The sequence below is a fragment of the Rutilus rutilus genome, assembly GCF_951802725.1.
Source record: "Rutilus rutilus genome assembly, chromosome: 3".
In the NCBI taxonomy this organism is placed as follows: Eukaryota; Metazoa; Chordata; class Actinopteri; order Cypriniformes; family Leuciscidae; genus Rutilus; species Rutilus rutilus.
In genome coordinates this window covers 41,591,077-41,619,057 of record NC_140211.1, presented here as the reverse complement: position 1 = coordinate 41,619,057, position 27,981 = coordinate 41,591,077, and the positions used below count along the sequence as shown (strand labels likewise).

The window sequence follows — 27,981 nt, the reverse complement described above, 5'->3', positions numbered from 1 at the left end:
CAACAAGGTTTGACACAACAGAACATGGATAAATTAAGCTTGTCTGTCAAGTATGACCTGGTCAAAAAAAAAAAAAAAAAAGAAGAGTCAGGAGGAGAGTCAGCAAATAATTTATTTACTTTCCTGGCATTGCACAAAATCCCCACCAAAGTAAAGTCCATAACAAAAGAAAAGAAAAAAGGGATTTGATTGGATGCATGTTTCCCCTTTTATCAAGTTACAAGTAAGAGAAGAGTCTGTGCTGTGCTCATCACACTGGATGGCATTTCCTCTTTGATGAACTTAAAGTAGCCAAACTGGTCACATTTTTTTCTACTGCTCATCGCCCATAGTACAGAACAAAACTATTAAGGGGAAATATAGTAAATATAATGGGCTTTTAGAGCAGGGATTTTTTTTTTTTTTTTTTTTTGCTATTTACTTTTAAATGGCCAAGTATGCATCAACCCAACCCTCCCTTCCCCACCAGCCCCTCCCCTTCCATCCCTCTCTTTCTCTCTCCCTGACAGATGAAGGGTCCAGACCACAAGCAGTGGATCATTTTGGGGGAGGGACAATGACATAGAAGCGAGGGGCAAGATGCTTGAATGTTTGACGAGACAGGCGAGGTTCAACCACCCAAACTAACCCATCTTGGAACCTATGCAGTAACACAAGAACAACAAAATGTGAGACATGAAAGAAAAACAAGGGCAACAAAGGACAATGGGAGATGACAACAGTTATAGTAAACATTCAGACATAAGCTGAACTTGCATATAAAACGGTGCAAAACTAAAATTAAATGAATGTGAATTTGTCAGTGTACTAAAGCGTGTTATCAGCTAAACTTAAGTGTTTATTACAACATTTCATCCCTTTCTCATCAAACAACTAGACTAACGAATGGCTTTACACAAACCGTACTTCGCTTAGACAGAGCTTTCTTCTGTCACTGTATAGACCAGTTCATGGCCAAATACGCATGCCAGAGAAATAGGCTATTACAGGCGTTTATTTCAGAAACATGAACGTACCTTGCATCTGCCTCCATACATTAACAATTAGCCTACTTCTTTGGCACACCACCCGCTTTATTTAACTGACCAACTCTCAAAAAACGTGTAGTTAAGTTGCACAATGCAGTGGACAGCACAGAGTAGTGTTGCGAATGCACAATGGTTCTGTGACTTTGGTAGTGGAAATGCCTTTGAAGCTTAGATGGCAGAGAAAATAAAATGCAAGTTTTGTGTGACATCAATTGATAACCAATATTAATATAAATCTCAGCTAAAACGAAAGAATATGACTGCTGCATATTTACATTTAAATCAATACTGGTTTGCACTTCACTACAATGTAGGCGCATTTATCTGCTTAGTTCAATTAAGTTAGGAGGGTAAATAAACTGTGAACTAGGACAATACTCACCTTGATTCTGTTCCAAAGGCTAATTACCTTCTTGAAGAAATAAAAATGTCCTGCTTACGCTTGCCCATTTGAAATGGCAGAGAATGGTGACTTTCATTAAGTTTTACAGATGCAAACGTGTCAAAATATTCTGATGCAAGTCGTGTTCTAAAGGTAGTGTTTGGTGAGAAACAAACCGAAAACATAATCAAGTGAAAATCTTGGCGTTGCAATCCACACACATTTTTGCCACACACAATTGACGAAACACATAGGTGAATTTATTGTTGAATTTGTGTTGTGACATTCGTTAGTCTGGTTGTTTGATGAGAAAGATGAAATGTAGTTGCAATAAATACTTTAAGAATTCATCTGAAGCAGTGGATGAATATTATTCTGCTGCACGTAACTGAGGAAAACTGATGACGACACGGTTTGATCTTTGGTTAACCAAACAGTGGAAAGGTGCATTTCATTCCTGCCCACATATAGAAATCGAATATTCAAGCTGTCTACACCTGAACGTAAAAATATTTCAGCTTTATTTTTAGTTAAATCAAAAAAGGAATGAACGAATTATACACGGATTGTCTTTGCAAATTAAAACCAATTAATTTCTCAACTTCTTAAAATGCTAGAAAAACCTGAAATAAGCATTTTAGAATATGAAGTGGCTGCTGCTTAATTTTGCAAGCTGACAACATTATGCATTTTAACAGCAGTTGTAGTTTGATGGCCGAAACACTTTACCACCTTTAAAATCAGTTTAGCTCTGGAAGTCCCACCTCTTGCCAGGGTCACATGACTTCTTCCAGGTCACAGAAATCATTCTGAGGGCTTGGAAGCTGTAGGGACAGGTGCCTACACAAAAAAAAAAAAAAAAGTTGTTAGTGCAGATTTATGTCATTGGCAAAAAAAGAAAGAAAAAAAGACAAGCATATACAACTCACCTCATTTTTAGGGGACGTTTCAGAAGAGGATTTCACATTAGCAGGCTTGGAGGCCCGAGCTGGGGACTCAGGTTTTTCAGGTTCGTCTCCATCCTAAACAATGACAAGCCAGATTTATACAACCTAGCTGACCACAGTTGTGGGACAGAGCTATATTAGGCTAAGATGCATTGTTTTAAAGTCAAAATATATTTGACTAATATACATATTTGCATGTCCAGCAGAGTCCACAGAAAATAGCCCCATACCAGAATTGTGGCAGCTAACGTTAATATAACTAAAGTCAGGCAGCGAGGACACAGATAATATTGTCAAGTTGAACTACATCACTTCAGTTGTGCGTTTTTCTGGAAACCACTTACTTTAGAGGTACCGGATTCAGATTTCCTCTGTCTGCGCCGACTGAACTGTCTGCGGGGTTTCCGGGACTGCTCTTCTGTCTGCTCCCCATTGGTCTGGTCCTCTTTAGGGGGTGACTCTTGCTCTTCTGCAGGGGCTACCACCTGTTGAGCCTCTCCAGGGGGTGGCCGGGGTTGAAACGGCCTGGGCATCGCAGAAGAGAGACTTTTGCACTTGCATAAAACACAATAAACAAGCACATGCTCTCTTGCATGTTTAAGGCAATGAAATTGAAGACCTCTGAAGGAATCATATAAAAAAAGGTGACTTGACTATTAATTTGCATTTTATTTGCATGGCACTTCACAGTAACAAACAGGAAAATAACATTCAATGATGCAAACTTCATCAAATATGAGAAATTCTGCTGCAAGTCAGTTCAGTGGGTAAAGTTCATCAATAATGAAATGAGTTCAATTCAGCTATGAGCAGCTCTACAAAAGACAATGTCATTATTCAGCTGGAGTCAGTTCAGTGTTGATTTAATTCAGTTACCAAAAAGCAAGGATTTACCAGAACACATTAAAACACATGTAGAAATGGTGATTAGAGCCAGTCAAACAGGCATTATAAATTAAATTGTATTCAAGACTACTTATTACTCAAGACATTTTCCAGCCCGTAATTTCCTGATTTTCCAAATCAGGGCCCGTATGTATAAAACTTCTCAGAAATGCTCTTAAGAATAGTGTCTTAAGCTTTGACTTAAGTGTCAAAATTCTTAGTAAAAAGTAGGACTTGTCTAAGAGTAAGAAACTTTTATAAAGAAGCTAATAGCAACTTTCAGGAAAGTCTAATGCCCTATTCGCACGGGATAAGTATTACCTGGTGACTTCTAGTAATTTGTAATAATTGCGGAGGTTGTCTGTGATCTTAATCCTGTGCGAATCGGCCATGTCTGTAATTTGCAAAGTAAAAATTCTGCGAAGAATGGAGGCTGCGTTGGAGTGTTTTGATAGTATTTTGGGTGGTGGGTCATATCGCTATACACCATGATACGATACAACTATACAATTTGCAGAAAGAGAAAGCTGAAAACCATCAGAAGAGCAAAAACAAAAATAATGATTAGATGGAGATGGATGACATGTATAGCAGCATGTGGTAAGGAACATTCTTCCTTACCACATTATTCTTCTGTTTGATGATATATCATACAGCTAGACCTATAATAACGACAAGACATTTCCTAGCAATAGCCTATTGACATCATATACGGGAGATAAGTCAGTAATTTCGAGTAAAAATCACAGGCTTCATTTATCCTGTGCGAATGCACCACACGAAATTCAGATGTGGGTGGGTAATTTCTAAATCACACGAGGTCCCCAGATAATACTAATCCAATTCGAATAGGGCTTAAGACTGATTCTCAAGTGTTGACTGAAGTGGCACTTAAGTGTTGTGAACTAAGGACTACAATGATGTCAACCCAAAATGGCCACCCTCAACCTCTGAATCAATAGTGAGCCTGGAAGGGTGAAGTCACAGCAGCATGACACCAATCATTTCATGCAATTATAATAAAATCATTTAATTAAGACACTGGAACTTTAATATTCAAATTTATAAAAACAAAATTGCTTTGCATTGTGCAAAATGATCACAAATTAGAATTAATGCTGTGGAATCCTTTTCTATTGATACAGGTCTAATTTACAGTTGGAGCAATGATGTGAACATGAGTTCCATCAGCAGGTCCAACAACTCCAGGGAAGCTTGCAATCCTCAAAAGTGGCTTGCTTTTGCTGCATGGTTTGAAGATCAGTTGGAAAGTCAATGAACTGCCATACAGTAGAGGCCAAAAGTGGAAGTTTCCAGCCTAGGAAAATTTACATCTTCACACTTTATCCAAATATTAGTAAAATGTGTAAAGATTGTGTACACTTAATGAGTAGTTATGCTTGGAGTTAATCGTTTTATTTGTGCTAATTTAATGAAACATGAGCATTGACTTGTAGAGTAGGAGAAGTTATTACATTACTTAAAAAGTCAGTTACAAAAAGCATACCTTTATGATCAACCCTGTGTTGTTTTATCAACTCCCTGTCATCATATAACTCTGCACACTTTCCAACAATATATAATGTATTAGTCTCTTCCTCTTGGCTGCAATCTTGTTACTCCAAGGTTAGGATACCTCTCCAGCACTCTTAAATAAATTAGGAGCTGAGACCAAGTCTTAACACATGAGCCTTTATGAATCAGAGTAAAATTACGTAATTCTTAGAATATTGACACGATTACGTAATTCTTAGAATATTGATAAAATTACGTAATTCTTAGAATATTGACATGATTACGTAATTCTTAGAATATTGACACGATTAAGACTAAAATTTTACTCTGAGCAGCTTTATACATATGGCCCCTGGTCAGTATAAGTGGTGATATGAACCTTCGAAATCGAGGTCTGAACCTGCGAGGTGGCGGCCTCTGCTGGGCACCATCTACTTCCTCGTTCTTCTCGCCTACTTCTCCCTAGAGTGGAGACAGAAAACTGCAAAACTCACTGACCAGTTGTGTGCAGTAATAAAATAAAATGAGCTAAAATTTAAAGGCTTAATACCATAACAAAATCTAGCTCATTTACTCTATGAAATATCACCAGGGCCTATAAAATTCAATATCAATGTTTCAAAAACACAATTAATCTAAGGTAGGGCAGACCTTCAGATAAAAAGAATCCAAATGACTTCACCTCGCCTTGTGGTGGAACAGCTCTCCTGCGTGGACGCTGGCGCCGAGGACGTGGCCGAGGGGCTCCTTTCTCTTCGCTGCCCTCTCCCTCAGTTGTGGGATCAGTTGGAGCATCCCCAGCTTCTCCAGCTTTCTCCTCTCCTTCAGTAGGACGTGCATTACGAGGGTAAAAGCGCCTACGAAATCTGCGTTTATTGGGGGCGTATCGGCTGCCTTTGACAGGTATACCCCCTGGACCGGTCACATTCGCTGCCTCTGAGCCCTAAAGCAAATGCTCAGTTTTAGAGTGAAAATTGAGCAATAAAACTCACTTTATTCCTATAACAATATTTTGATTGATCCAGAACCACTTACTTTAGCTGCTTCAACAACATCAAACTCCACAACCTCACCATCCCCAACACTTCTAAGGAACTTTCTTGGGTTATTCTTTTTTATTGCAGTCTGTTCAAAGGGAAAAGGCACATCCTCAGCATAACATTTATTTTCAATCAGTGATGGGTGGGTGAAGTCGTCAAGTCAAACCATTTCAAAATTAATGTTGATATCTTAGGAGCACTTGAAATCCAGGATTTCTGTATAGGTGATACATCTTGGCATGTTTTCTTTTTTGTAAATGTCAGTTAAACTTACTAGGCAGGAATGTCATGTTTGCATTTAACATCTTAGCCATACATCTGTTCAGAAGACAGACTAGTGGCATTACTCCACCAAAAAAAATATTTAAAATGGTTTAAATTAAAGATTGCAATGCATTTATAAAGTAAACATTACCTGATGAACAAATACATCTTCTTTAGTATCATTTCTGTGGAACGAAAAGGGAATTCAATAACAATTTTAACAGACAACATATTTGATATTGTGAAGAAAAAGAAAAAACCCGGGGGGGGGGGGGGGGGGGGACCTGATAATTAAAATGCTTGCTATTTAATTATAGAGGGGGTCCAGAAGTCTGAGATCACCATGAACTGGGATTTCATTATTTAAACCTGGAAATAACGTTTTAGAATTTCAAATACCTGCACTAGTGGTCTCAGACGTTTGGACCCCACAGTATTTGACCCATCAGACGGTGTATTTGTGCATACAGTTAGTCTGACTGGTGAGGAGTCCTTTCAGCATTATGAACCTACCTATTGATAAAGCCATATCCATTGCGCACATTGAACCATTTCACAGTTCCTTGCACACCTGTTGCTGCAACAGATCATAGAAATAATGCATCACCATCTAATAAGAAGTTCTTTTGAGTGGTTGATGTGTTCTGACAGAATTCCGTATGCTCAAGCAAAGCCCGGTAAACAGACTCATTGGAACACTGTGGGCAACGTGTGTGAATTATTAACTATAAACTTTGAAACCTTTCAACCATTTAATTCGTTCAAACACTGATCAGACATAAAGGGAGACGAAAATACGTGTTTTTGGCCCAATAATGAGTTTTCTCACTAGATCAACGTGACCCAAGGGTAAACATGGTAAATTATGGCTAAAAATGTAAAGCTTTTACCTAAAGACATGCAACACACCTGCAGTTAAATCCCTCCCACATAAAGCACATGGTAACAGCGCTCAGAAATGTGGGTCATCAACGCACTTTCATACAGCCAAACGCTGAACCTGCTTCAAATATGACCAACTTTAGATCATACAATTAAGACATGCCATTTCAATTTATCTTTGAGTAGTTACAGAAACAGAGTATTAAATCCCAAAGAGACGATGTGAAGAGTCCCAGACCGCCCAGTGAAGAGTAGGCTAACTCGGGAATAAATGGTAAAAAAAAGTTCCAAAGAGGAAGGTAACCATGTGGTAAGAAGTATGTATCGACATTTTTATCGATAGTATTCATGCAAATTCGCAAGTGTGAAATAAACTATTTCAGTAACGTTACGCCTCAAAAATAAAACCATTTTCTGAAAAACTATACTGGCGAAAGTTCAAGCAAAACTCAAGCTCAGAATAAACAGCGATCAATACGAAAAGCTATTTTTTTCTGAATTCCAAAGCCTGTCAGTCGCTTCTCATTCCATAAACGTTCATTATTACGATTTGTAATGTGTATTAAATAAACGTTTTATTGTAGCTAAAGCCACTGAACCCCTACCGATGACTTTTCTCTCGGGCTGAGGTTGCTCAGACGCCTCTGTGTCGCTCATCTTCTCTCTCTCTGGATTTAACCCCCTCCCTCCAACTCACCAAACTTTGAGCAGCCACCTCAAACTTTTTATCCCGCTTCTCTGTCAGGAAGGACTCAGCCTGGATTTAATTGGTCTTCAAGTGACCAATCCGCGAGTTCTATCTTCATTCTCGCGTGATTAATTGGGAGTCAGCGCGAGCGCGTGTGTCTCGCGCATAGACTGTAAAAAAATAAGTATCGCGCGAAAACCAACTTGTTCTTCACACTACATTACGATTTTTTAAATAATTATTGATAAAAAGATGCTAATGTTTTCTATATGATTGTGTCATAAATCATAATGTCATAATCCAGCTTCAGTCAGTCTGTATAATGCCTCCTCTTCTGTCACACCTTGTAAGAGGAAGCACAACACTTATAAATGTATGTTCTTGCACAGCCTATATTCAGTAAAATATTAAAATGTATAAATATAGGCTATCTATCTATCTATCTATCTATCTATCTATCTATCTATCTATCTATCTATCTATCTATCTATCTATCTATCTATCTATCTATCTGTCTGTCTGTCTGTCTGTCTATCTACCAAAACATTAATATTTTGTAATGGTGACATGAAATACCAGTTTCTCTAGAAGATATAGCTGTTGATAGAAAATCAGACAAATCTCAAATAGCCTATAGCCTGGTGATTTGATGGGATATCATAGTTTAATATCGTTGTGCCTGGTTATGGCCTCACTTTTCCCCCCCATTATGACTTGCACAAGCCCTTCTACACATAGGTCACAAGAATCAAGTTTCACTTGACTATTTTTATCTAAAAGACTTGCCAAGACTTTGTGGGTGCCATGCATTGGTCATATTCTTCCGACACCTTATAATTTTATTGGACAATCATTATTTTATTCACTAATTTTAATTTTATTCACTAGTTTTATTCACTGGTTTCTGAAAAATAGGGTTTTTAAAAAAACAACAACTGTAAAACCCTGGTTGCAAGTTGCAACCATGTTAAAAGATATGAAAAAATGAAGACTAAAGAGTGTATATCCTTACGCATGTGTTTGCATTATGAACGAGAGAAATCCAGACTAAAGTCACATGCAGACATACGACATTTGAACTATGTAGAAAACAAAAGATGTGAATATAAAATATTTGTGTAGATCTTCTAGAGAGAGAGAGAGAGAGAGAGAGAGAGAGGGGGAGAGAGAGAGGGAGGGAGAGAGAGAGGGAGGGAGAGAGAGAGGGAGGGAGGGAGGGAGAGAGATGGAGGGGGAGAGAGAGGGAGGGAGAGAGGGAGGGAGAGCCAGGGAGGGGGAGAGAGAGGGAGGGGGAGAGAGAGGGAGGGGGAGAGAGAGGGAGAGAGGGAGGGAGGGAGGGAGAGAGGGAGGGAGGGAGGGAGGGAGGGAGAGAGAGAGAGGGAGAGAGAGAGAGGGAGGGAGGGAGGGAGGGAGAGAGAGAGAGGGAGGGAGGGAGGGAGGGAGGGAGGGAGGGAGAGAGATAGAGGGAGGGAGGGAGAGAGAGCGGGAGGGAGGGAGAGGGAGGGAGGGAGGGGGGGGGGAGGGAGGGAGGGAGGGGGGAGGGGGGAGGGGGAGATGGGGGTGGAGAGAGAGGGAGAGATGGGGGGTGGAGGGAGAGATGGGGGGGTGGAGGGAGAGAGATAGAGGGAGGGAGGGAGGGAGAGAGAGCGGGAGGGAGGGAGGGAGGGGGGAGGGGGAGATGGGGGTGGAGAGAGAGGGAGAGATGGGGGGTGGAGAGAGAGATGGGGGGTGGGGGGTGGAGAGAGAGATGGGGGGTGGGGGGTGGAGAGAGAGATGGGGGGTGGGGGGTGGAGAGAGAGATGGGGGGTGGGGGGTGGAGAGAGAGATGGGGGGGTGGAGGAGAGAGAGAGAGAGAGAGAGAGAGAGAGAGAGAGAAAGAAAGAAAGAAAGAAAGAAAGAAAGAAAGAAAGAAAGAAAGAAAGAAAGAAAGAGTTTAGGATTCACGCATTGGGTCAGCCAACTAAACGTGTTGCTCAAACTGAGAGAGGGGAATACGAAACGCTTGTAATGACAGCAGCGTCAAGATAGCTAAATTGCGTGAGTAAACAAAGAGGCTTCGCGCAGCTGATAGCAACAAATCAGGCAGACAGAAACGAAAGAGGAGACACGAAAAAGGGATATCTAGTTTGGGTTGGCCCGAAAGCGTGGACAAGACTGTAAACCAGGTAAGTATAGATGCTTAATCAATTCAAACAACGGGCGTGATCCCGCGTAGCAACAACGTCCTCCCTCGAGATAACCCTTCATCTGTTTCACGCGTTTGACAGTCTCCTCAACAAAGCAAACAATTAGCTTAAGATACAGCATCTCTTGTAAATTGCTAAGTGTTCGCAGGACATGTGCACTCATTCTTTTGAGCGAGTAATTTAGAATGACAACAACATATTTTCCTTGGGCGTTGGATGCACAAACTAAACTGAATTTGACGCAGAAATTCCGCGTCAAAGTTTCACCGCGTCACGAAGACAAAGTTAATAATAACTCAAAGAAGCATGAGTCCACAGCGCCTCGCATCGTAGATTAGCTCAACCTTACATCATAGGAAACCTCCTGTTAGCCGCACAGGGTTTCGTTTCGCATTAAAGTTAGTCTGTGGATCTGGTTCACGAGCTGTCATGTGCAATATAACGGTGACATGCGTGCACCTGCTCGGCCGTGATGAGCGCGGCTGCTCGGCGCGGGCCCCCGGTCCTGATCAGTGCGCAGTGGCGCATCCAGCAGGCCTCAAGATAGCAGCCAGCTCACTGCGGCTGGAGGACACGCGTGTCCTTATGAAAGCGGCCCAACTTTCATGGTTCAAACACATACGGCTCTTATTCCCTGCAAAAGATGTTACAATGCAAGTATGCGATAGCGCTCGAGTTGCGTGGATTACGTCCGCTACTTGTGCAACTGACTAGACTTATGAAGCACATCGATTATTCATATTATGTTAGCTGTTTGAAAATGAAAATACGATGTATTAGCATTTTGTTTGTGTAGTGAAATGGATTTATGTATCGATATGTCCAGTCGTGGGATATGGGCTGCATATCTCATAGCATGACCTGACGTTTGGGCCCCTCCCACGTGAATACTTGCAGGACAACATTGTACAGTGAAGTTACTCAAATGTTGTGTTTTGTAGCTGTTAATGACAAAGTGTCAGTGTTGATGGGTATTATTTATATATAATTACATATTTACAATAGTTTGGTATGTCATTAGTTCAGTTAACAGGTGCCATGTTCTTGATCCCATATAGCTTGCTTCTGCAAACCCAGTGATCCATGGGACTACAATTAATCAATTTAATTGAGATTTTCGTTTGTTTAAAGATAATTAATAATAATAAAATAAATAAAGATAATGTGGCATATTGTAAATAGCTTACATTTCCAAACATTCCTTTTGCCATAAATTGTAATAATCCAGTGAGATTTTTCTATGTCTGACAACAGCCAGTATGATCTGATCTCACCATCATCAAGTCCATCTGGGATTACATGAAGAAACAGGAAAAACTGAGACAGACTAAATCCAGAAGAACTGTGGCAACGTCTCCAATACGCTTGAAAGGATTAGTTCACTTCAGAATTAAAATTTCCTGATAATTTACTCACCTCCTGTCATCCAAGATGTTAATGTCTTTCTTTCTTTAGTTGAAAAGAAATTAAGGTTTTTGAGGAAAACACTCCAGGATTTTCCTCCATATAGTTGGACTTCAACAGTAACCAACAAGTCGAAGGTCCAATTTGCAGTTTCAATGCAGCTTCAAAGGGCTCTACACGATCCCAGCCAAGAAATAGGAAATAAGGGTCGGTCATTTAAAAAAAAAAAAAACATCTTGCATGAGCTCTGCAATGCGCATTGCAATTGCGCAATGCGTGATTACGGTCACGTGTGTTCCGGTTCAAAAAGGTAGGGTAGGGCGAAAAACTAAAATCGTGCAACATCGTTGGTTTTCCTTCTTCTTTTTTTTTTTTGTAAAGGGCACTTGACTTAGTCTTTGCACATTCGCTTTGTAAACACTGGATTGGTACTTATGCCTACCTTTCCAACTTGATTACATAGTGCGTGGCGCATCACAGAGCTAGTGCAAGATGAGAATTTGTGGTTAAAGTATATACTTTTTATTTATTTATTTTTTTTAGAAAATGACAGATCGTTTCGCTGGATATTATTCCTCAGCTGGGATCATGTAGAGCACTTTGAAGCTGCATTGAAACTGCAATTTGGACCTTCAACCCACTGGTTCCCGTTGAAGTCCACTATATGGAGAAAAATCCTGGAATGTTTTCCTCAAAAATCTTCATTTCTTTTCGACTGAAGAAAGAAAGACATAAACATCTTTGGATGACAGGGGGGTGAGTAAATTGTATTACTGAAGTGAACTAATCCTTAAAGAAACCTAACTCCAAACTGTGAAAAGTTTTAGGCACTTGTGTAAAAATGCTGCAAAGTGACGATGCTTTCAAAAATAATGTCATAAGTAGATTTTATTAATCAATTAACACTATTAACTAAATAAAATCAATATTTGATGTGGCCACCCTTTGCATTTAAAACAATCTTCTGGATTTTCCTTTTCTTCATGTAATCCCAGATGGATTCGATGATGGTGAGATCAGATCTCCGTGTGGAGCGTACCGGCTGTTGTCAGACTCCTTGTGCGTACAAAGATTCACTAAATAATTACAATTGATGGCAAAAGAAATGTTTGGAAATTTAAGCTGATATTTCCTATTGACACACTACAGCAAAATATATACAGTGAGGAAAATAAGTATTTGAACACCCTGCTATTTTGCAAGTTCTCCCACTTAGAAATCATGGAGGGGTCTGAAATTGTCATCGTAGGTGCATGTCCACTGTGAGCGACATAATCTAAAAAAAAAAATCCAGAAATCACAATGTATGATTTTTTTAACTATTTATTTGTATGATACAGCTGCAAATAAGTATTTGAACACCTGAGAAAATCAATGTTAATATTTGGTACAGTAGCCTTTGTTTGCAATTACAGAGGTCAAACGTTTCCTGTAGTTTTTCACCAGGTTTGCACACACTGCAGGAGGGATTTTGGCCCACTCCTCCACACAGATCTTCTCTAGATCAGTCAGGTTTCTGGGCTGTCGCTGAGAAACACGGAGTTTGAGCTCCCTCCAAAGATTCTCTATTGGGTTTAGGTCTGGAGACTGGCTAGGCCACGCCAGAACCTTGATATGCTTCTTACAGAGCCACTCCTTGGTTATCCTGGATGTGCTTCGGGTCATTGTCATGTTGGAAGACCCAGCCTCGACCTATCTTCAATGCTCTAACTGAGGGAAGGAGGTTGTTCCCCAAAATCTCGCAATACATGGCCCCTGTCATCCTCTCCTTAATACAGTGCAGTCGCCCTGTCCCATGTGCAGAAAAACACCCCCATGCTTCACAGTAGGGATGGTGTTCTTGGGATGGTACTCATCATTCTTCTTCCTCCAAACACGTTTAGTGGAATTATGACCAAAAAGTTCTATTTTGGTCTCATCTGACCACATGACTTTCTCCCATGACTCCTCTGGATCATCCAAATGGTCATTGGCAAACTTAAGACGGGCCTTGACATGTGCTGGTTTAAGCAGGGGACCCTTCCGTGCCATGCATGATTTCAAACCATGACGTCTTAGTGTATTACCAACAGTAACCTTGGAAACGGTGGTCCCAGCTCTTTTCAGGTCATTGACCAGCTCCTCCCGTGTAGTTCTGGGCTGATTTCTCACCTTTCTTAGGATCATTGAGACCCCACGAGGTGAGATCTTGCATGGAGCCCCAGTCCGAGGGAGATTGACAGTCATGTTTAGCTTCTTCCATTTTCTAATGATTGGTCCAACAGTGGACCTTTTTTCACCAAACTGCTTGGCAATTTCCCGTAGCCCTTTCCAGCCTTGTGGAGGTGTACAATTTTGTCTCTAGTGTCTTTGGACAGCTCTTTGGTCTTGGCCATGTTAGTAGTTGGATTCTTACTGATTGTATGGGGTGGACAGGTGTCTTTATGCAGCTAACGACCTCAAACAGGTGCATCTAATTTAGGATAATAAATGGAGTGGAGGTGGACATTTTAAAGGCAGACTAACGGGTCTTTGAGGGTCAGAATTCTAGCTGATAGACAGGTGTTCAAATACTTATTTGCAGCTGTATCATACAAATAAATAGTTAAATAGTTAAAAAATCATATATTGTGATTTCTGGATTTTTTTTTTTAGATTATATCTCTCACAGTGGACATGCACCTACGATGACAATTTCAGACCCCTCCATGATTTCCAAGTGGGAGAACTTGCAAAATAGCAGGGTGTTCAAATACTTATTTTCCTCAACTATATATATATATATATATATATTTTTTTTTTTTTTTTTACAGTAAATTGGGTATGAGGGAGAATTCTTTGCAATGTGCCACATTATTTTTATTTTCAATTGTTGAAAGATAATTAAAATGAATAATTAAAGAAATAAAAAAATGTGGCACATTGCAAGGATTTCTCCCTCATACCAAATTTACTGTTTTATATATATATGCATTTATATAGCTTGGTTGTATTTGTTGCACTGCTTTTAATGTACACCTTTTTTGTAATACAGTAATTGTCATGGTTTATTCTATTTTTAAATGTAATCTGTACATGTCCACATCCCCGGTAGTCCATTCTTCAAATGTCTGTTCATACTGTGTTTTGAGGCGAGGGACAAATATCCTCATCCTAGTTGGTCATGATTATTTAAAGTTTGTGTGAATTGCTGTTTGCCATAATGTGGCTTATTTCAGAGTATAACAGATTGAGTTTGCTTAAAAATAAATAAATATGTCACCTAAATATAGTGTTGGGAATTGAAAATCGATTTAAGTTCAGGGATCCATAACAGTATACTGGATCCATAACAGTATACTGGATCCATAGCAGTATACTGGATCCATAACAGTATACTGGATCCATAGCAGTATACTGGATTCATGTTGCTCTTAAAGTGACAGCAGCCTAATATTCTTGCTGCCTTCTCTATAATAACGTTAATCAAACAACAAAAGACAAAGAGAAAATGTAGTCGCTTTTCTTGACTGAATAACTTTTGTAACTATATTTGTAATGTAAATTTTATTTATAAAGTGCAGTGCTTTTTTACATTTGGTTTCTGTACCTGAAAAATCTTAAAACACTTTTTCAATCATATCTTTTTCAGTTGTATTTATTTGTGCAATTGCTAATTTGCTTATTTGTTCTTTTTTAATTACTGAGTGTTTACTTGTCTTTAATAATATGTGAAATTTATATTAGTTAGGCTTTTTTTATTATTTATTTTTATGGTATTTTTAAACCATAGGCAAAAGTTTATTGTTTAATTGTTCTTTAGCCAATTGATTTTTGTTCATGGTATTCAGCTACAATACTTCAATACTTTTTACCGTATTGAAATCGAAATTAGGAATTGATAAGAATTGGAAACTTTAAAATTTAAACGATACCCAACCTTTTCTAAATAGCTATTTGGCTATTATGGCCCCAAGTGATGTCAGCAGAAAAAATGGAAATTTGTTTCAGGGGATGAACAAGGTCATTTTGATGAAAGATTTTTTATATTGGTCTGTTTGGGGTTTAATTCAAGAATAGCAAGATAGGTCTTTCCTTTTGTATCAAACCATGCTGACTAATATTAACTAATGTAATTCTGGCTCATTAATCTTTAGAAAAGACATGGCGGATGCTGACCTGGACTTCACAACAGGCGATGCAGGTGCCTCAGCTACCTACCCCATGCAGTGCTCTGCCCTGCGCAAAAATGGTTTTGTGGTTTTAAAGGGTCGACCATGCAAAATTGTGGAGATGTCCACATCTAAGACCGGTAAACATGGACACGCCAAGGTGAGTGATGGTTAGGCCTATGTGACAAAGCATAAAAATTGTAGATAGTTCATAACTTAGTGAAACTAATGCACATCACTTTCATTTACTTACTGCAAATGCAATAACATTGATTTTATTTGAAGGGTATATCACAAAATAATAATAATAATCATTTAGCAGTCATAGTGTTAACTGCTTAGCTAGATTGTGTGCGGATGAGTGTTTATTTTGCACAATGGAGTTCCAGAAGTCCCTTTATACGAGTCTTTATGAATAAGGTGCAGGTGAAAGGGAGGCCATTCATTCACATAATGTGTGGGTATGAAATGTAGTTAGATGACTTTGAATAGTGGTGAAGTAACCCCCACCCTTAACTTTATTTTGTTCAAAGGTTCACATGGTGGGCATTGACATCTTCTCTGGCAAAAAGTATGAGGATATCTGTCCCTCAACCCACAATATGGATGTCCCTAACATCAAAAGAATGGACTACCAGGTATGTGACTAGCAATATTAGGGTGTATTTTTCACACCAGGAAAGTCCACTAGTTCACTTGCTTTGGTCTGGACCAAATACAATGTTTGTTGTGGTTCGCTTTCAAGTGCCCTGTTTGCAAGTGAATCAAATTGTGTAAACAAAACCACACATGTGCTAAGGTCATCCATTCATTGGACAGAAATTCTCAAGCAGGGAAAAGCAGGAAGTGCAAAAACAGGCTAATCATGGAGATCTTTCGTAGTGCAATTTTTATTAATTTGGTGTTATCAGCTAGTAATGCAATGTGAAGAAACTTATGAGCATCATATGATGCAATATCATTGTAACGAAGTATGTTGTTATGGGAAGAAGGAGGCGGGAACCGGCGAACATTTAAACAATTTAATATTAAAACAAACACAAAACGAAAGTAAAAACAGCTGCCCCTGCCGGATGACTGCCGCACACACATAAACAAAACATAAGTAACATAAAAGTCCAGGGGCCTGTACCATGAAGCCGGTTTAGGTGGCTTGCCAGGTATGTTTCAGTTTAGTTTGCGCCAACCCTAGGTTTTAGGCACCATGAAAGTGGTTTGGCTTTTAGCAGTGTTCATCGCCATAGTAACTTACGCTCCACGGCTAACCTGGGGCCTCATTTATAACCGTTGCGTACGCACAAAACATGCCCTGAAAGAGGCGTATGCCACTTCCGACGCATAAATTGTGATTTATAAAAACAAACTTGACGGGAAAATTTGCACACATGCACGCAAACGTTGGCATGCAAACGTAAATCTTCATTATGAGTCGTAATCATAAATACAGTGCATGTTCACAATAACAGTTTAAATAAATAAAATAATGATTTCAACTATGTTTTACTTCTAATATACAAATTTAGATTAAATATGCCATTCTCATTAATGGAATTAAACACTTAAACTACATGAAATCATTACTGGGAAGTAATAAAAAATTGTATATTCAATAAATAGAAATATTGGTTGTGGATGCAATGCTTTTGAACACTTTTCCTGTGGCATGCTGTGTTTTAATGTTTTAAATACAGAGATAATTGCTTATCATGATAATAGCAGACTGTCTGAGAAATTATTTCCGTGCAAATAATGCAGAACAAGGCCTATCTGTTTCCATTAAAAATATAAATCAATTAAAAATACTATTTGGCCAGTGGAAAAGATTGAGAAAAACTTTCTCTGAAATGTATTTTACACTATTTGATTTAATTATTCAAAAACGGGCTACTAAATGATTTTTTATTAATGTAATGTGACGGCACATCCATATTTCATATTTTCCTAATGTCTTGTACCGTTAAACGTTATCACCTGGATGAAAAATCATATTTAAATGATATGCAGATGAGGATCTGCATAGTAAAATGAGGCGTTGCCAGATCCATATATGGTTATTTCGGGGAGGAGACGCATGTGCGCACAATCTTCCGCTGACTGGGATTTATAAAGTGAATTCTGAACAGGTTCTGGCGTACATACGGTTTTATAAGTCTGAATATTATTTTGCGTACGCCATTTTTGGCTTTCGGGCGCACGTACACTTTTAGTAAGAATCCTACGCACAGTTTTATAAATGAGACTCCTGGTCCGGGGCAGGTTATGTTCCAGGTCAGAGGTTGCAAACCGAACTTGTAGCCTAATTATTATATAATCGATCACACTTGTACAATTTTAGTTTATCAATTATTATTATGCACAGTTTAAATTAATACATTTATAAAGGTAAATACGCTTTAGAATCAATAGATAAAGCTATAAAATGACTACATTTGTGCTTAAATGTTAAATTCTCTCTATAACTTTATCAACTGTATAAACTAACTTCACAACTTTTGCTTTCACTGATATAGCAAGACTTTTTCTTTTAGTTGTCCTCTTTCATAGACAGCTATTTTCTTCTTGCTGTGTAAATTTGTTAGAAGGTGAGAAATGCATCGCAGTTTCACTCTTTCTCAGCATGTAATTGGCTGTTCATTACTGATGTCACACCTAAACTCCTAAACTCAGGATCAAAGCCTGAGTTGACAGTAAGTTGATGATCAACATTATGGTACCAACAAAGCCTGGTTGGATTGGTTTGGTTTTGTCAACTCAAAACTAATCCTGTAACCCTGAGTTTGTTCAGCTACCATCATGGTACAGGCCCCAGGCCTGGGGCCTCATTTATAACCGTTGCGTACGCACAAAACAGGCCCTGAAAGAGGCGTACGCCACTTCCGACGCATAAGTTGTGATTTATAAAAACAAACTTGACGGGAAAATTTGCGCACCTGCACGCAAACTCTGACCCATGCGTACGAACGTTTTGGAGATGGAGCAGTTTGGCGACACCGATGGTGAGCTGGAGTTAAATGTCTTTTTGGTCACTTTTAGACAGAAAATCTAAAGACATATACAGAAAGATAATACAAAATATAATTTCACTCACCAAGCCTATCACTTGAAGTAAATATCCATCCCTTCTTAAATGTCCGCGCCAGCGAGCGCGTTGGGCCGTTTAGTGAAACTGACGCAAATAACAGTTTAAATAAATAAAATAATGATTTAAACTATGTTTTACTTCTGATATAAACATTTAGATTAAATATGCCATTCAAATTAATGGAGTTTAACACTTAAACATGAAATCATGACTGAGAAGTTACAAATTTTTTTTTATATTCAATCAATTGAAATATTTGTTGTGGATGCGATGTTTTTGAACACTTTTCCTGTGGCATGCTGTGTTTTAATGTTTTAACCACAGAGATAATTGCTTATCATGATAATACCAGATTGTCTGAGAAAATAGTTTCGTGCAAATAATGCCCAAGGGCTATCTGTTTCCATTAAAAATATAAATCAATTAAAAATACACTTCGGCCAGTGGAAAAGATTGAGAAAAACTTTCTCTGAAATGTTTTTTACACTATTTGATTTATGTATTCAAAAACAAGGCAAGATATAGGCAACTACTTGATTTTTATTAATGTAATGTGTCTTGTACCGTTAAACGTTATCACGTGGATGAATAATCATATGCAAATGATATGCAGATGAGGATCTGCATAGTAAAACTATGCGTTGTAAGCTCCATATATGGTTATTTCGGGGTGGAGACGCATGTGCGCACAATCTTCCGCTGACTGGGATTTATAAAGTGAATTCTGCGCAGGTTCTGGCGTACGAACGGTTTTATAAGTCTGAATATTTTTTTGCGTACGCCATTTTTGGCTTTCGGGCGCACGTACACTTTTAGTAAGGTTCCTACGCAGTTTTATAAATGAGACCCCAGGTCCTCTCTCGTAGCTCCTCCGTGAGATCACGTTCTCTCACGGCCCTCGGCCTCGTTCTGCTTGCCACAGTCATCTATACGATGTTGTAATTAGGATTTTACGAAGACGAAGATGTGCTGCAAGACTGTTCCGGCGGAGAGATCATGCTCTTATGTGCGCCATACCAGAGTTCGTTTGGAACAGGACCGAGACCACCTCTTCAGCTGGGTCTCGGTATGGTTGTTTGGTCCACACCCGAGTGCGATTGCTGTATTCACACCTGCCTCAAAGATCCGCACCAAGGGGGGAAACAAACTCGAGTTCGATTCAGAATTAAAAAAAAAAACAGGTGTGAAAACACCCTTAAACACAGTTGTACTGTAGAAGTAAATAATAGTGTTTCACAAATGTCTGTTTTTCTTCTTTTCAGCTTATTGGCATTCAGGATGGCTACCTGTCTCTGCTCCAGGACAGCGGTGAGGTCAGAGAAGACCTGAAAATGCCAGAGGGAGACCTTGGCAAAGAAATAGAAAGCAAGTTCGATGCTGGTGAGGAAATCCTGGTAAGTGTTGTTAAAGCAGTCACCCTTCAAATGTCACTGTTAAAATGTCACTGTAAACTAATGTTAATAGTTTACAGTGGAACCTCTTCATGTTTCTTTCTAGATCACTGTTCTGTCTGCTATGAATGAGGAGGCTGCAGTAGCCATCAAAGCCATGGCTAAATAAAACACAGCAGGTATATGGAGCTCTTGCTGCCGTGTGCACATGCTCACCAGATAACTAGGCCTGGAGCGACTGTGCCTCACCAGTGTGTCTGCAGCAAAGCACTTATTTAAATGTTTACCTTAACTGGAAACTATAAAACAAACCATCAAACCTTTACACGTATGAATAAGCAAACGGTGAAGAAGAAAAATGAGTCTGTAAAAGGAATTTAATCAAAAGACTGAATGTCTCCAAATGATTGATGTCTGAATCAATCTGATGACTTTCCTGATGTACATTAAGTTCTTGTTTCATATCTCTACCAGACACTGAATCCAGGATAATTATTCTGTAGTGGTTAGGCTTTAGAAATGGACTGATTTTATACATTTTTTTTATCCTTGTCCAAAATTATATGTGATCTGTGTCCAGAAATTGACCCAGGAAGTTCAATAATGTATTTTAAAAGGTTTGACAGAAAAAGCTTTCTTTACATACAATTCTTTGCTGTTTGCATACTGGCAAATGCACTTTTGATTAACACCGAGATGTAGTACTACTGCAGTGTTTGATGTGTCTTGATCTGTGTCTGCTATGTGAAAGCAATGACTGAGATTGTAAATCGAATTTCATGTTTTTGGAATTTCATTTTGTATTTTACACTACCAGCTAATATTTTGTCTGATGTGTAACCAAACATGCTGTATTGTAAAATAGCTTTTTAAGAAGAATCAAAAACAAGCATTATGTGTTAATATCACCCATATCTGCTGTTCCTAAGTTATTGGAGTGATAAAGTGATTGTGTACCGTCTTATTGTGCTCTTTGACTTTGAGCTTCAAAATGAACTGACAGATATCCAAGCAAGTATTTCAGACTCTGTTCTGTAATGGAGCGCACATTTACTTTTGTAGACACTCCATCTACATTTAACTTGAACCCTTGTTTTGAACAGTTCCGTCTTCTACATACTTTTGTGGATATGGACTTAACTTTATGGTGTTTTTCCCCCATGTTTTTCTACTTCATTGTTTATTTTACTTTTATCACTCTCTTTCCTCACTCTTGCTTGTACTATTCTCTTCCTTTCTCTCAGGGGTTGCCAAGATGCACCGGACCCGGATAGGAGAGAATTAGACCTCAGCAATGCTATCCTCCCTCCTTTTTTATTCTTTCTTTATTTCTCCCTCTCTGTACTTTATAGCCCTAAAAACTAGGAAATAAATTTAATATTCAAAATGTTCCAAATTAAATTATTGTGAAACAAGAGAAATGAAATTCATGGACAGTGGCCTAAAGCACCATTGAGCACCATGTATGGCTGGTGTGGGACATTCACAATATATATATATTTTTTTTGAGAAGGCACCTCATAACTGTCTTCAGTAGAATGAGTGTGTCCTTGTTGATTTTGACACTTTTTATAAAAAAGACAACTGGCCCTAATATGTTTTTTGTTATCTTAAATTTAAGTAGCAAATAGCTACAAGAGGTCTGTTATGTGGTTCATTTTATTTATGAGCAATTAAGAGCGCAGAGGGGAAGTGAAAAACATTCAAGTGCAGAATTTCCTGTGAAGGACAAATACAAAGGCTATACAAATGATATGTGTAATAGGATGCAGTTTTGTATCACAGGACCAAGTGTTCTGCTTAACTTCCCTTTTATCTTCTGGTAGTTTAAAGCAAAAGACCCTTAAGCAGGGAGTGACAATATCGCACAGGCTGGTGAATGGATGGATGCAGGAAGACTTCCCCGATTTGACTCATGTACATTACACTTGACTATGGTATGAGTAAAGTTTTTGTTTTGCAAAACTGTTTCAAAAATAAAATGGAAATAAACAGAAATTTATATTCTAGCAAGACAACCCAGCCAATATTAAAGAGAGCACATATAAATCATGTCTTTATTTCCATTTGTGATGTGTTTTGGCTCCTTTGTAATATATTGATCACAATGGCATAGCTGCTGCTGGCAAACTCCAAGAAAAAGACATTAAATAACAAAACAACTCCCAGTTACTGTTCTGTATTTGAGAAAGTATTCATGTAATGCAGGACATTTCTTACTGATCCAACAGCCATTAAACTACATACTAACACTTCAAACGTACTATAAAGTTAAAATACACAGACAATTCTTGCTAAATTTCAGGAAAAAAAGGGTCTTGCAGGGAAAGCGCAGCTTATTCAACCTTTGGCTTTTCAATCTTTTTCTGGACGTCAATTCTCTGACGTAAAGTACCACCTTGCACTTTTAACATCATAATAACTTAGCCAAAATCAACAAACCATGACGAATCTTTTCATAGATTCATAGTGTGTAAAAACATTCCTTATTGTTTAATATCAATAATGTTTATAATCTAACTATATTTGCTGCATGGGACATTACAATGTTAAAAAAGCAAATTCAAATTGACTGGGTTTCAAAAGAGTTTTCTGTATCCTGGCACCTTGTCATGGTCATACTTTTAGTAGTTAATGTGGTTTTCCATGGTGGAAGAATCTCTGTCCAGCCTGAGCGTGGGGGACGAAGGTGAGACGTGATGCTGGCTGAGATGAACTCTGGAATGGAGCCTGAAACATCATAAATTAAATAAAAAGTCAATCTATTTTGCATAAAACAGCTGCAAAGAGTCATTAATAAAAAGAAAAATGTTTATCCTCACCAAATATACCAATATTTTAAATTAACCAAGAACATATTTTATTATTGAGGAAAGAAGAGGTGTGGATTTAAGGTTCAAGTGACAGGGTAGTGATTAAATGGTAAAACAAATAAATGGTTAATCAATGCTTTAAAAATAGCAACTAACAATGTACAGGCACTCACATCTTTGACTATGCGCTGCATCAATTTCAATTACAACTGTGCTGTTTTTCCCCTTGTTTTTTACATCATGTTTGTTATTTTGTCTCATATCTGTATAAATCTAGTACACTGTTGCTCAAAAACATGTGGTGAATGGTTGAAAAATTATTGATAATCAAAACAACTGACAGTTATTTTAAAAGAATATTCTTAAACACCTGTGATAAAGAATCCATGTTGATGACCTTTTTATCTAATGACAGGCATTTAGAGGGGTTCAATGCAGGTTAGTGAGCTCACCTTTGCAGTAGAGATCTGGACAGCCATGGATGGAGTGGACATCAGACCAGCTGCACTCACATGTAAAGCCTGTGAATGCATGGGTCTAAGAGCAGCCTAACAATGACAACACACACACAAAATAATAATTTATTATAAGCACGTGTATAAACAATACATTTTCTCATGGAAGATAAAGCTCATAACTTCCAATATTTTCCAAATGAGTCTCAGGAAGTACTTACAGAGTCAGTAAAGCCAGACTGCTGATTAGCATGTTCAAGCTGTTTCTGAAGGGGGATACTAGCACTAGGGATGAATCCTGTGAAGATCGATGGATGAATGATGGACCAAAACAAAAAAGTTTGTTTATCCTTGGTGTAATGTTTCCGTTGACACATTAATGAAGAAACTTTATCTTGTTGAGATAATACAGCACAATCTAATCTACATGCGTATCTCTAACTGAAAGAGAGAAGAATGGCTAATGTAAAGTGAAGCACAAATGTTTTTAAGGAAGAGCCGCATTAAGATCAGAGCAATGAATGTTATGTAAAAAGAGATCACGTGAGGTGGCTTCTTTACCTGGCTGGGCAGTGAAATGGCTGTGGACAGCATAACCCTGAGGCTGGTGGGACAGGAATGGCATGCTCTGGAAAGGTGTACCTACATACACAGAAAATGTGAATGGAGGGCATCTCACCAAATCCAATTCTCTATAAGTGCACAGATAATATCTAAATGAACTATATCAAAAACTAAGAATACTCCGGGGAACTCAGCGACGCATTTCACCTTTTGATAAATCACGCCTGAATGGCGAGCATGTTCTACACGTTTCTATGATGATGAGCTTTTTTCAGTGTGTCTCTGTCTCAAGGCAATGCAGTTTCTCAGAAATGTTATAAAAAGTTCTGCAAGTTGAACTGATTAAACTGTTTGACCTGAGAAGATGAAAATAAATTTCCTATAAAGAAAAACCAAGACAATTAAGAAATCTAATGTTAGAATAACGCTGCATCATCTGAAGACTGTGATTGACTAATGTAAAAAAAAATCTCAACAATCAGGATTTATTGTTACCTCTGATCTGGGTGGTGCCTGCAAAGCTGATGGGCACAGAAGCAGCATGTCCATAAGAGGTGTGGTGCTGGGCCTGGGAGACTGCAAATGGCTCATGGACCACAGCGCTACCTGAGAACTGCCCATGCTCAGAGGAACCAGTGAGGAATCCTGGCTGACTGGAGAATTGATGGCCCTAGACAAGACAACAATTTATGGATAAATGTGTGCCAGATATGACCTATAAAATGGTAATCCCAGCAAAAAAAAAAAAAAAAAAAGTTTCAGTATTTTAAAGATTCTATTGTTACTGAAAAATGCAATAGTAGCTTGAATACCTCAATGACTATGACAACACAATTCTCAATATTTTTTGTCAAGTTTATTTATATAGCGCTTTTCACAATACAGATTGTATCAAAGCAGCTTCACAGTATTAAATTAAAATAATACATCAATGTTTGTTTCTAGTGGAAAACGTCCACGTTTGGTTTCAATAGTATTGTTGATTGATTAATTAAATTAAATATCCCCAAATATCCCCAACTGAGCAAGCCAAAGGCAACAGTGGCAAGGAACCGAAAAACTCCATCAGGTGACCTAATGGAGAAAAAAAAAACCTTGGGAGAACCCAGGCTCAGTCGGGGGCCAGTTCTCCTCTGGCGTTTATGAACTAGAGGTCAGATTTAACTGTAAGATTAAAAGTATTATATGAATGCCTGGCTGAAGAGATGCGTCTTTAATCTACTTTTAAACTGGGAGAGCGAGTCTGAGCAACGAACAGTATCAGGAAGACTATTCCAGAGTTTTGGAGCCAAATGTGAAAATGCTCTCCCTCCTTTGGTGGATCTGGATATCCTAGGTATGACCAAAAGCCTTGAATTTAGTGATCTTAAAGAGCGCGATGGATTATAGGGCGATAGAAGATCCGTTAAATAGACTGAAGTCAGTAGCAATACCTTGTAATTAATACGGAACTTTATAGGTAACCAATGTAGTGATGATAAAATTGGTGTTATATGATCATATTTTCTTGATCTATATTTTTTGTGACAGAAAGTGAAGCATAAAACATAACTTCACTCTTTTTTGACATTACGGTTTTTAAAAAATGCACAGTGTTACATGTTCTTCAGATTTATTTACTTACTGGCATCAGAGGTGTCTGAAACAACTGTTTACTGCGCTCCCCTAACAAACCACCGACTCTATTGTGACCCACTGGACTTCCTTAAACACACAAAATAGCATTTTAAGCACGGGATAGCGGTATGGTCTACTTAAGAGAACAAAACTGTGTTTTGTTGTTCTAATGTCAACTAATATTTTCTTAAAAATAATCCAAGGTCAATAAGGTTTTGCAACCTTTCAATACGCCACCTTGTATGCTGAGTAGATGCTGTCCTGAGTGCAGAGGTAAGCTGGACTGATAACTGGATGAAGGCAGTGATGTAATATCACTGAAAATAAATGAACAAATCCATATACACTTGATAATTGTAATAATTGTAATTACATTGTAATATATCTAGAAAATATAAACTCAGCAAAAAAAGAAACATTCACTTTCAACTGCTTTTATTTCTAGCAAATGTCTTAACAAGTAAAATATTTTTAGGAACATAAAAAGATTCAACAATTGAGACAAACTGAACAGGTTTCACCGACATGTAATGTAATGTAATGTAAAGAAACGGAATAATGAGTCCCTGAACAAAGGGGAGGGTCAAATCAAAAAGTACAAGTGCATGATTGAGGTAACAAGGAACACAACAGCTAAATAACTGTCAATCATTTTTCAACATAAAAAAAAAATCACTCACCTTTGCTCCTTTCTGCGACGCCTTTCTTCCTCATGAAGGACTTTTTTAAGCTGTAAGAAGAGCTGATGTTTCTCCTCTTGCAAAACCTGCAATTTCTCACCCATTTTTTTAACCTAATAAACGATAAAAAAACGTTTGTTAAGGTTTTAATAATGAGAATGAGGAAATGCATGGGGAACATAACATCACACTTCAGTGCTCCTCCAGGTTTTTTCGTTTGAAGGGCTTGAAACGAATTTGCTAGAGTTGCTGTACACACCTGTTCTTTAGTCTCTTCCAAAGACATTCGCTCCTCCATTTCTTTAGTTCGTTTCCTTTCCTCCTCTTCTTTCATTTTCTGTTCCATCATCTTATCGACTTCTTCCTCCTCTACAGTATGAAAAAACGTATACAAACCATCTTTTGTATCTTTTCTATAATTAATAATGAACTGAATCTGTTACCATGTATGTGTAATAGGACCAATATTCTGTTGTGCTATTCAAAACAATTTAAACATGGTGTTTTCTTGTATTTACTTACTCTTTTGCTCTAAACTGGAAACACACATGTACCTTGTCTTTTTCTCTCTCTCTCTTTCATGATATGCTTATGCAGGGCTCTGGCCATCGCATTGGACAGCTTTGGTCTCTCCAGTAAAGCAGGCATCGTGACAGGCAATGGAGGAGCCAGCTGAAGACACACACTTCTTACTATATAAACGTTTAATTTTTGTATTATGTAACATACAGGGCGCTTCATTGAAAACTATGACAAACAGCAAACGTGTCTCTCCGTTGAATTATAAACTTACCTTCGTATTGCCACACGTTTTCAGAAATGTTTTCCTTTGTGTCCTTCAGAAATCTCTCAGCACTAGAGAAAAAAAAAATACGCTAAAAAGTATTTATGAGCGCTGTAATTCGTGTTAAACTCAGAGTTAAACAGCTAGCCTATTCTTTTCTTCTTCTAGGGTTTATCGGCGATTGGCAAACAACAAACTGGTGCATTACCGCCACCAAATGGTATGGAGTGTGGACCAGAATGTCTGCTACTGTATTAGAGCTGGTAAGTCCCGCCCATCCGTAAAACCCCAAGTGGACCTCTAGGTTGAAAAATCGTCAATGCAAGTGAATGTGAGAAAATAATTATTTTCTGGTCCTGTTTGAATTGTACCATGAATGTGAACATATGTTGTCTGTGAATTTTTTATATAATTTTTCATGTTACGAGTTTGACAGTATTGTATGATTCTTTGGCTAGCAGTTGTGGAAAAGACATAACGAGAAAAGGCTTGTTCGACTTGCACAGGTGTGGTGAATAATACGGTTACTCGGTGTGAATCGTCCGGGCGTAGGACCCCATTAGTATGCCAGTAGTATGCCTGATCTAAATCTGTTCTCGCGATAACTTGTAGCTAACGTGAGCTGTTTTAGTGTTATTATGCAAGGGGGCAGGGATTTGTATTATTTTGAAGCACCCCCGGACGCCGCCATTGGCTAACGGAACCCCACCTGCAGTTAGCATCCCATTGACTCCCATTCATTTTTGCGTCACTTTGACAGCGAATAACTTCACATCTGAGGCGTTTAAAGACTCCATTTGTCCATTATTTATTTCTAAAGAAACACGAAAATGTATAAAAGGCTCCATTACCTTGTAGCTTACGTTATGGCCCTGTAGAAGCAGTTTTTGTAAAAGTAGGCTAACGATTGCGTCACAGCCACGCGACTCTCTGTCGCACAGTAGGAAATTACCGTATGGACAGGAAGAGAAGCTCGCGGGCAATCGGGAGGACGTCGAGGCAAAATGACAAAGTAATTAATCAGAACACCTACAAAAAGTTTCTCCTGCTCCAAGATCATGGACAGCTCCTACTCACGCTCTCCGTCTCTGCGAGTTTCGGAAGGTAATGATTCAGATTGATCTTGGCACAGCCACTAGAAGACAGACGGTTTGCTCACGTCACATCTACGTCGTCGAGCTCAGTTTGAGTCTGCGCAGTACGCTGGACCCCCAGGAAGTAAAAGTTTCTAATGGGCTTCACTT

General features: G+C 38.5%; 3 protein-coding genes across 9 annotated transcripts; 1 reads left to right on the top strand and 2 right to left on the bottom strand.

The window, feature by feature from the left end:
- Positions 1-94: 94 nt before the first annotated feature.
- Positions 95-10,481, bottom strand: LOC311288064 (Y-box-binding protein 2-A-like). Of its 3 annotated transcripts, none has more exons than XR_014626868.1 (10): positions 7,549-7,700; positions 6,575-6,638; positions 6,213-6,246; positions 5,793-5,882; positions 5,440-5,700; positions 5,137-5,219; positions 2,702-2,882; positions 2,340-2,432; positions 2,143-2,250; positions 95-640 (listed from the first exon to the last, which is right to left on the bottom strand). XR_014626868.1 is itself a non-coding variant. In XM_084405288.1 (10 exons), the coding sequence occupies exons 1-9, from the start codon at positions 7,598-7,600 to the stop codon at positions 2,215-2,217; spliced, it is 894 nt and encodes a 297-aa protein (XP_084261414.1). In that variant the 5' UTR covers positions 7,601-7,700; the 3' UTR covers positions 95-640; positions 2,175-2,214. The 3 variants fall into 3 exon arrangements, 2 of the variants coding, with proteins under 2 accessions (XP_084261414.1, XP_084261415.1); XM_084405288.1 differs by having other exon boundaries at positions 2,175-2,250; XM_084405289.1 differs by lacking the exons at positions 6,213-6,246; positions 6,575-6,638; positions 7,549-7,700 and adding an exon at positions 10,277-10,481 and having other exon boundaries at positions 2,175-2,250.
- Positions 9,398-21,876, top strand: LOC311288065 (eukaryotic translation initiation factor 5A-1). 2 transcript variants are annotated; one of them, XM_084405291.1, is made up of 8 exons: positions 9,414-9,796; positions 11,765-11,977; positions 12,217-12,280; positions 15,337-15,511; positions 15,885-15,989; positions 19,696-19,827; positions 19,931-20,003; positions 21,069-21,876. In XM_084405291.1, the coding sequence occupies exons 4-7, from the start codon at positions 15,344-15,346 to the stop codon at positions 19,991-19,993; spliced, it is 468 nt and encodes a 155-aa protein (XP_084261417.1). In that variant the 5' UTR covers positions 9,414-9,796; positions 11,765-11,977; positions 12,217-12,280; positions 15,337-15,343; the 3' UTR covers positions 19,994-20,003; positions 21,069-21,876. The 2 variants fall into 2 exon arrangements, with proteins under 2 accessions (XP_084261416.1, XP_084261417.1); XM_084405290.1 differs by lacking the exons at positions 11,765-11,977; positions 12,217-12,280 and having other exon boundaries at positions 9,398-9,796.
- Positions 21,854-26,961, bottom strand: LOC311288063 (G protein pathway suppressor 2-like). Of its 4 annotated transcripts, none has more exons than XM_084405285.1 (11): positions 26,747-26,961; positions 26,508-26,645; positions 26,213-26,322; positions 25,954-26,066; positions 25,511-25,590; positions 25,281-25,360; positions 24,152-24,326; positions 23,654-23,734; positions 23,314-23,390; positions 23,090-23,185; positions 21,854-22,554 (listed from the first exon to the last, which is right to left on the bottom strand). In XM_084405285.1, the coding sequence occupies exons 2-11, from the start codon at positions 26,599-26,601 to the stop codon at positions 22,456-22,458; spliced, it is 1,005 nt and encodes a 334-aa protein (XP_084261411.1). In that variant the 5' UTR covers positions 26,602-26,645; positions 26,747-26,961; the 3' UTR covers positions 21,854-22,455. The 4 variants fall into 4 exon arrangements, with proteins under 4 accessions (XP_084261411.1, XP_084261410.1, XP_084261412.1 ...); XM_084405284.1 differs by having other exon boundaries at positions 26,508-26,625; XM_084405286.1 differs by having other exon boundaries at positions 26,476-26,625; positions 26,747-26,930.
- Between the last annotated feature and the right edge of the window lie 1,020 nt (positions 26,962-27,981).

Bases quoted from the DNA above. Each gene is read 5' to 3' on its own strand.
- LOC311288064 (XM_084405288.1), bottom strand. From the start codon at position 7,600: ATGAGCGACACAGAGGCGTCTGAGCAACCTCAGCCCGAGAGAAAAGTC. The intron at 6,247-6,574 runs GTAGGTTCATAA...TTCGTTCCACAG, and splicing joins GGATATGGCTTTATCAATAG to AAATGATACTAAAGAAGATG. The intron at 5,220-5,439 runs GTGAAGTCATTT...TCTCCACTCTAG, and splicing joins CTGTTCCACCACAAGGCGAG to GGAGAAGTAGGCGAGAAGAA.
- LOC311288065 (XM_084405290.1), top strand. From the start codon at position 15,344: ATGGCGGATGCTGACCTGGACTTCACAACAGGCGATGCAGGTGCCTCA. The intron at 15,512-15,884 runs GTGAGTGATGGT...TTTTGTTCAAAG, and splicing joins GTAAACATGGACACGCCAAG to GTTCACATGGTGGGCATTGA. The intron at 15,990-19,695 runs GTATGTGACTAG...TCTTCTTTTCAG, and splicing joins TCAAAAGAATGGACTACCAG to CTTATTGGCATTCAGGATGG.
- LOC311288063 (XM_084405285.1), bottom strand. From the start codon at position 26,601: ATGCCTGCTTTACTGGAGAGACCAAAGCTGTCCAATGCGATGGCCAGA. The intron at 25,591-25,953 runs GTGAGTGATTTT...ATTTATTTTCAG, and splicing joins CGTCGCAGAAAGGAGCAAAG to TGATATTACATCACTGCCTT. The intron at 22,555-23,089 runs GTGAGCTCACTA...ATGATGTTTCAG, and splicing joins TCCAGATCTCTACTGCAAAG to GCTCCATTCCAGAGTTCATC.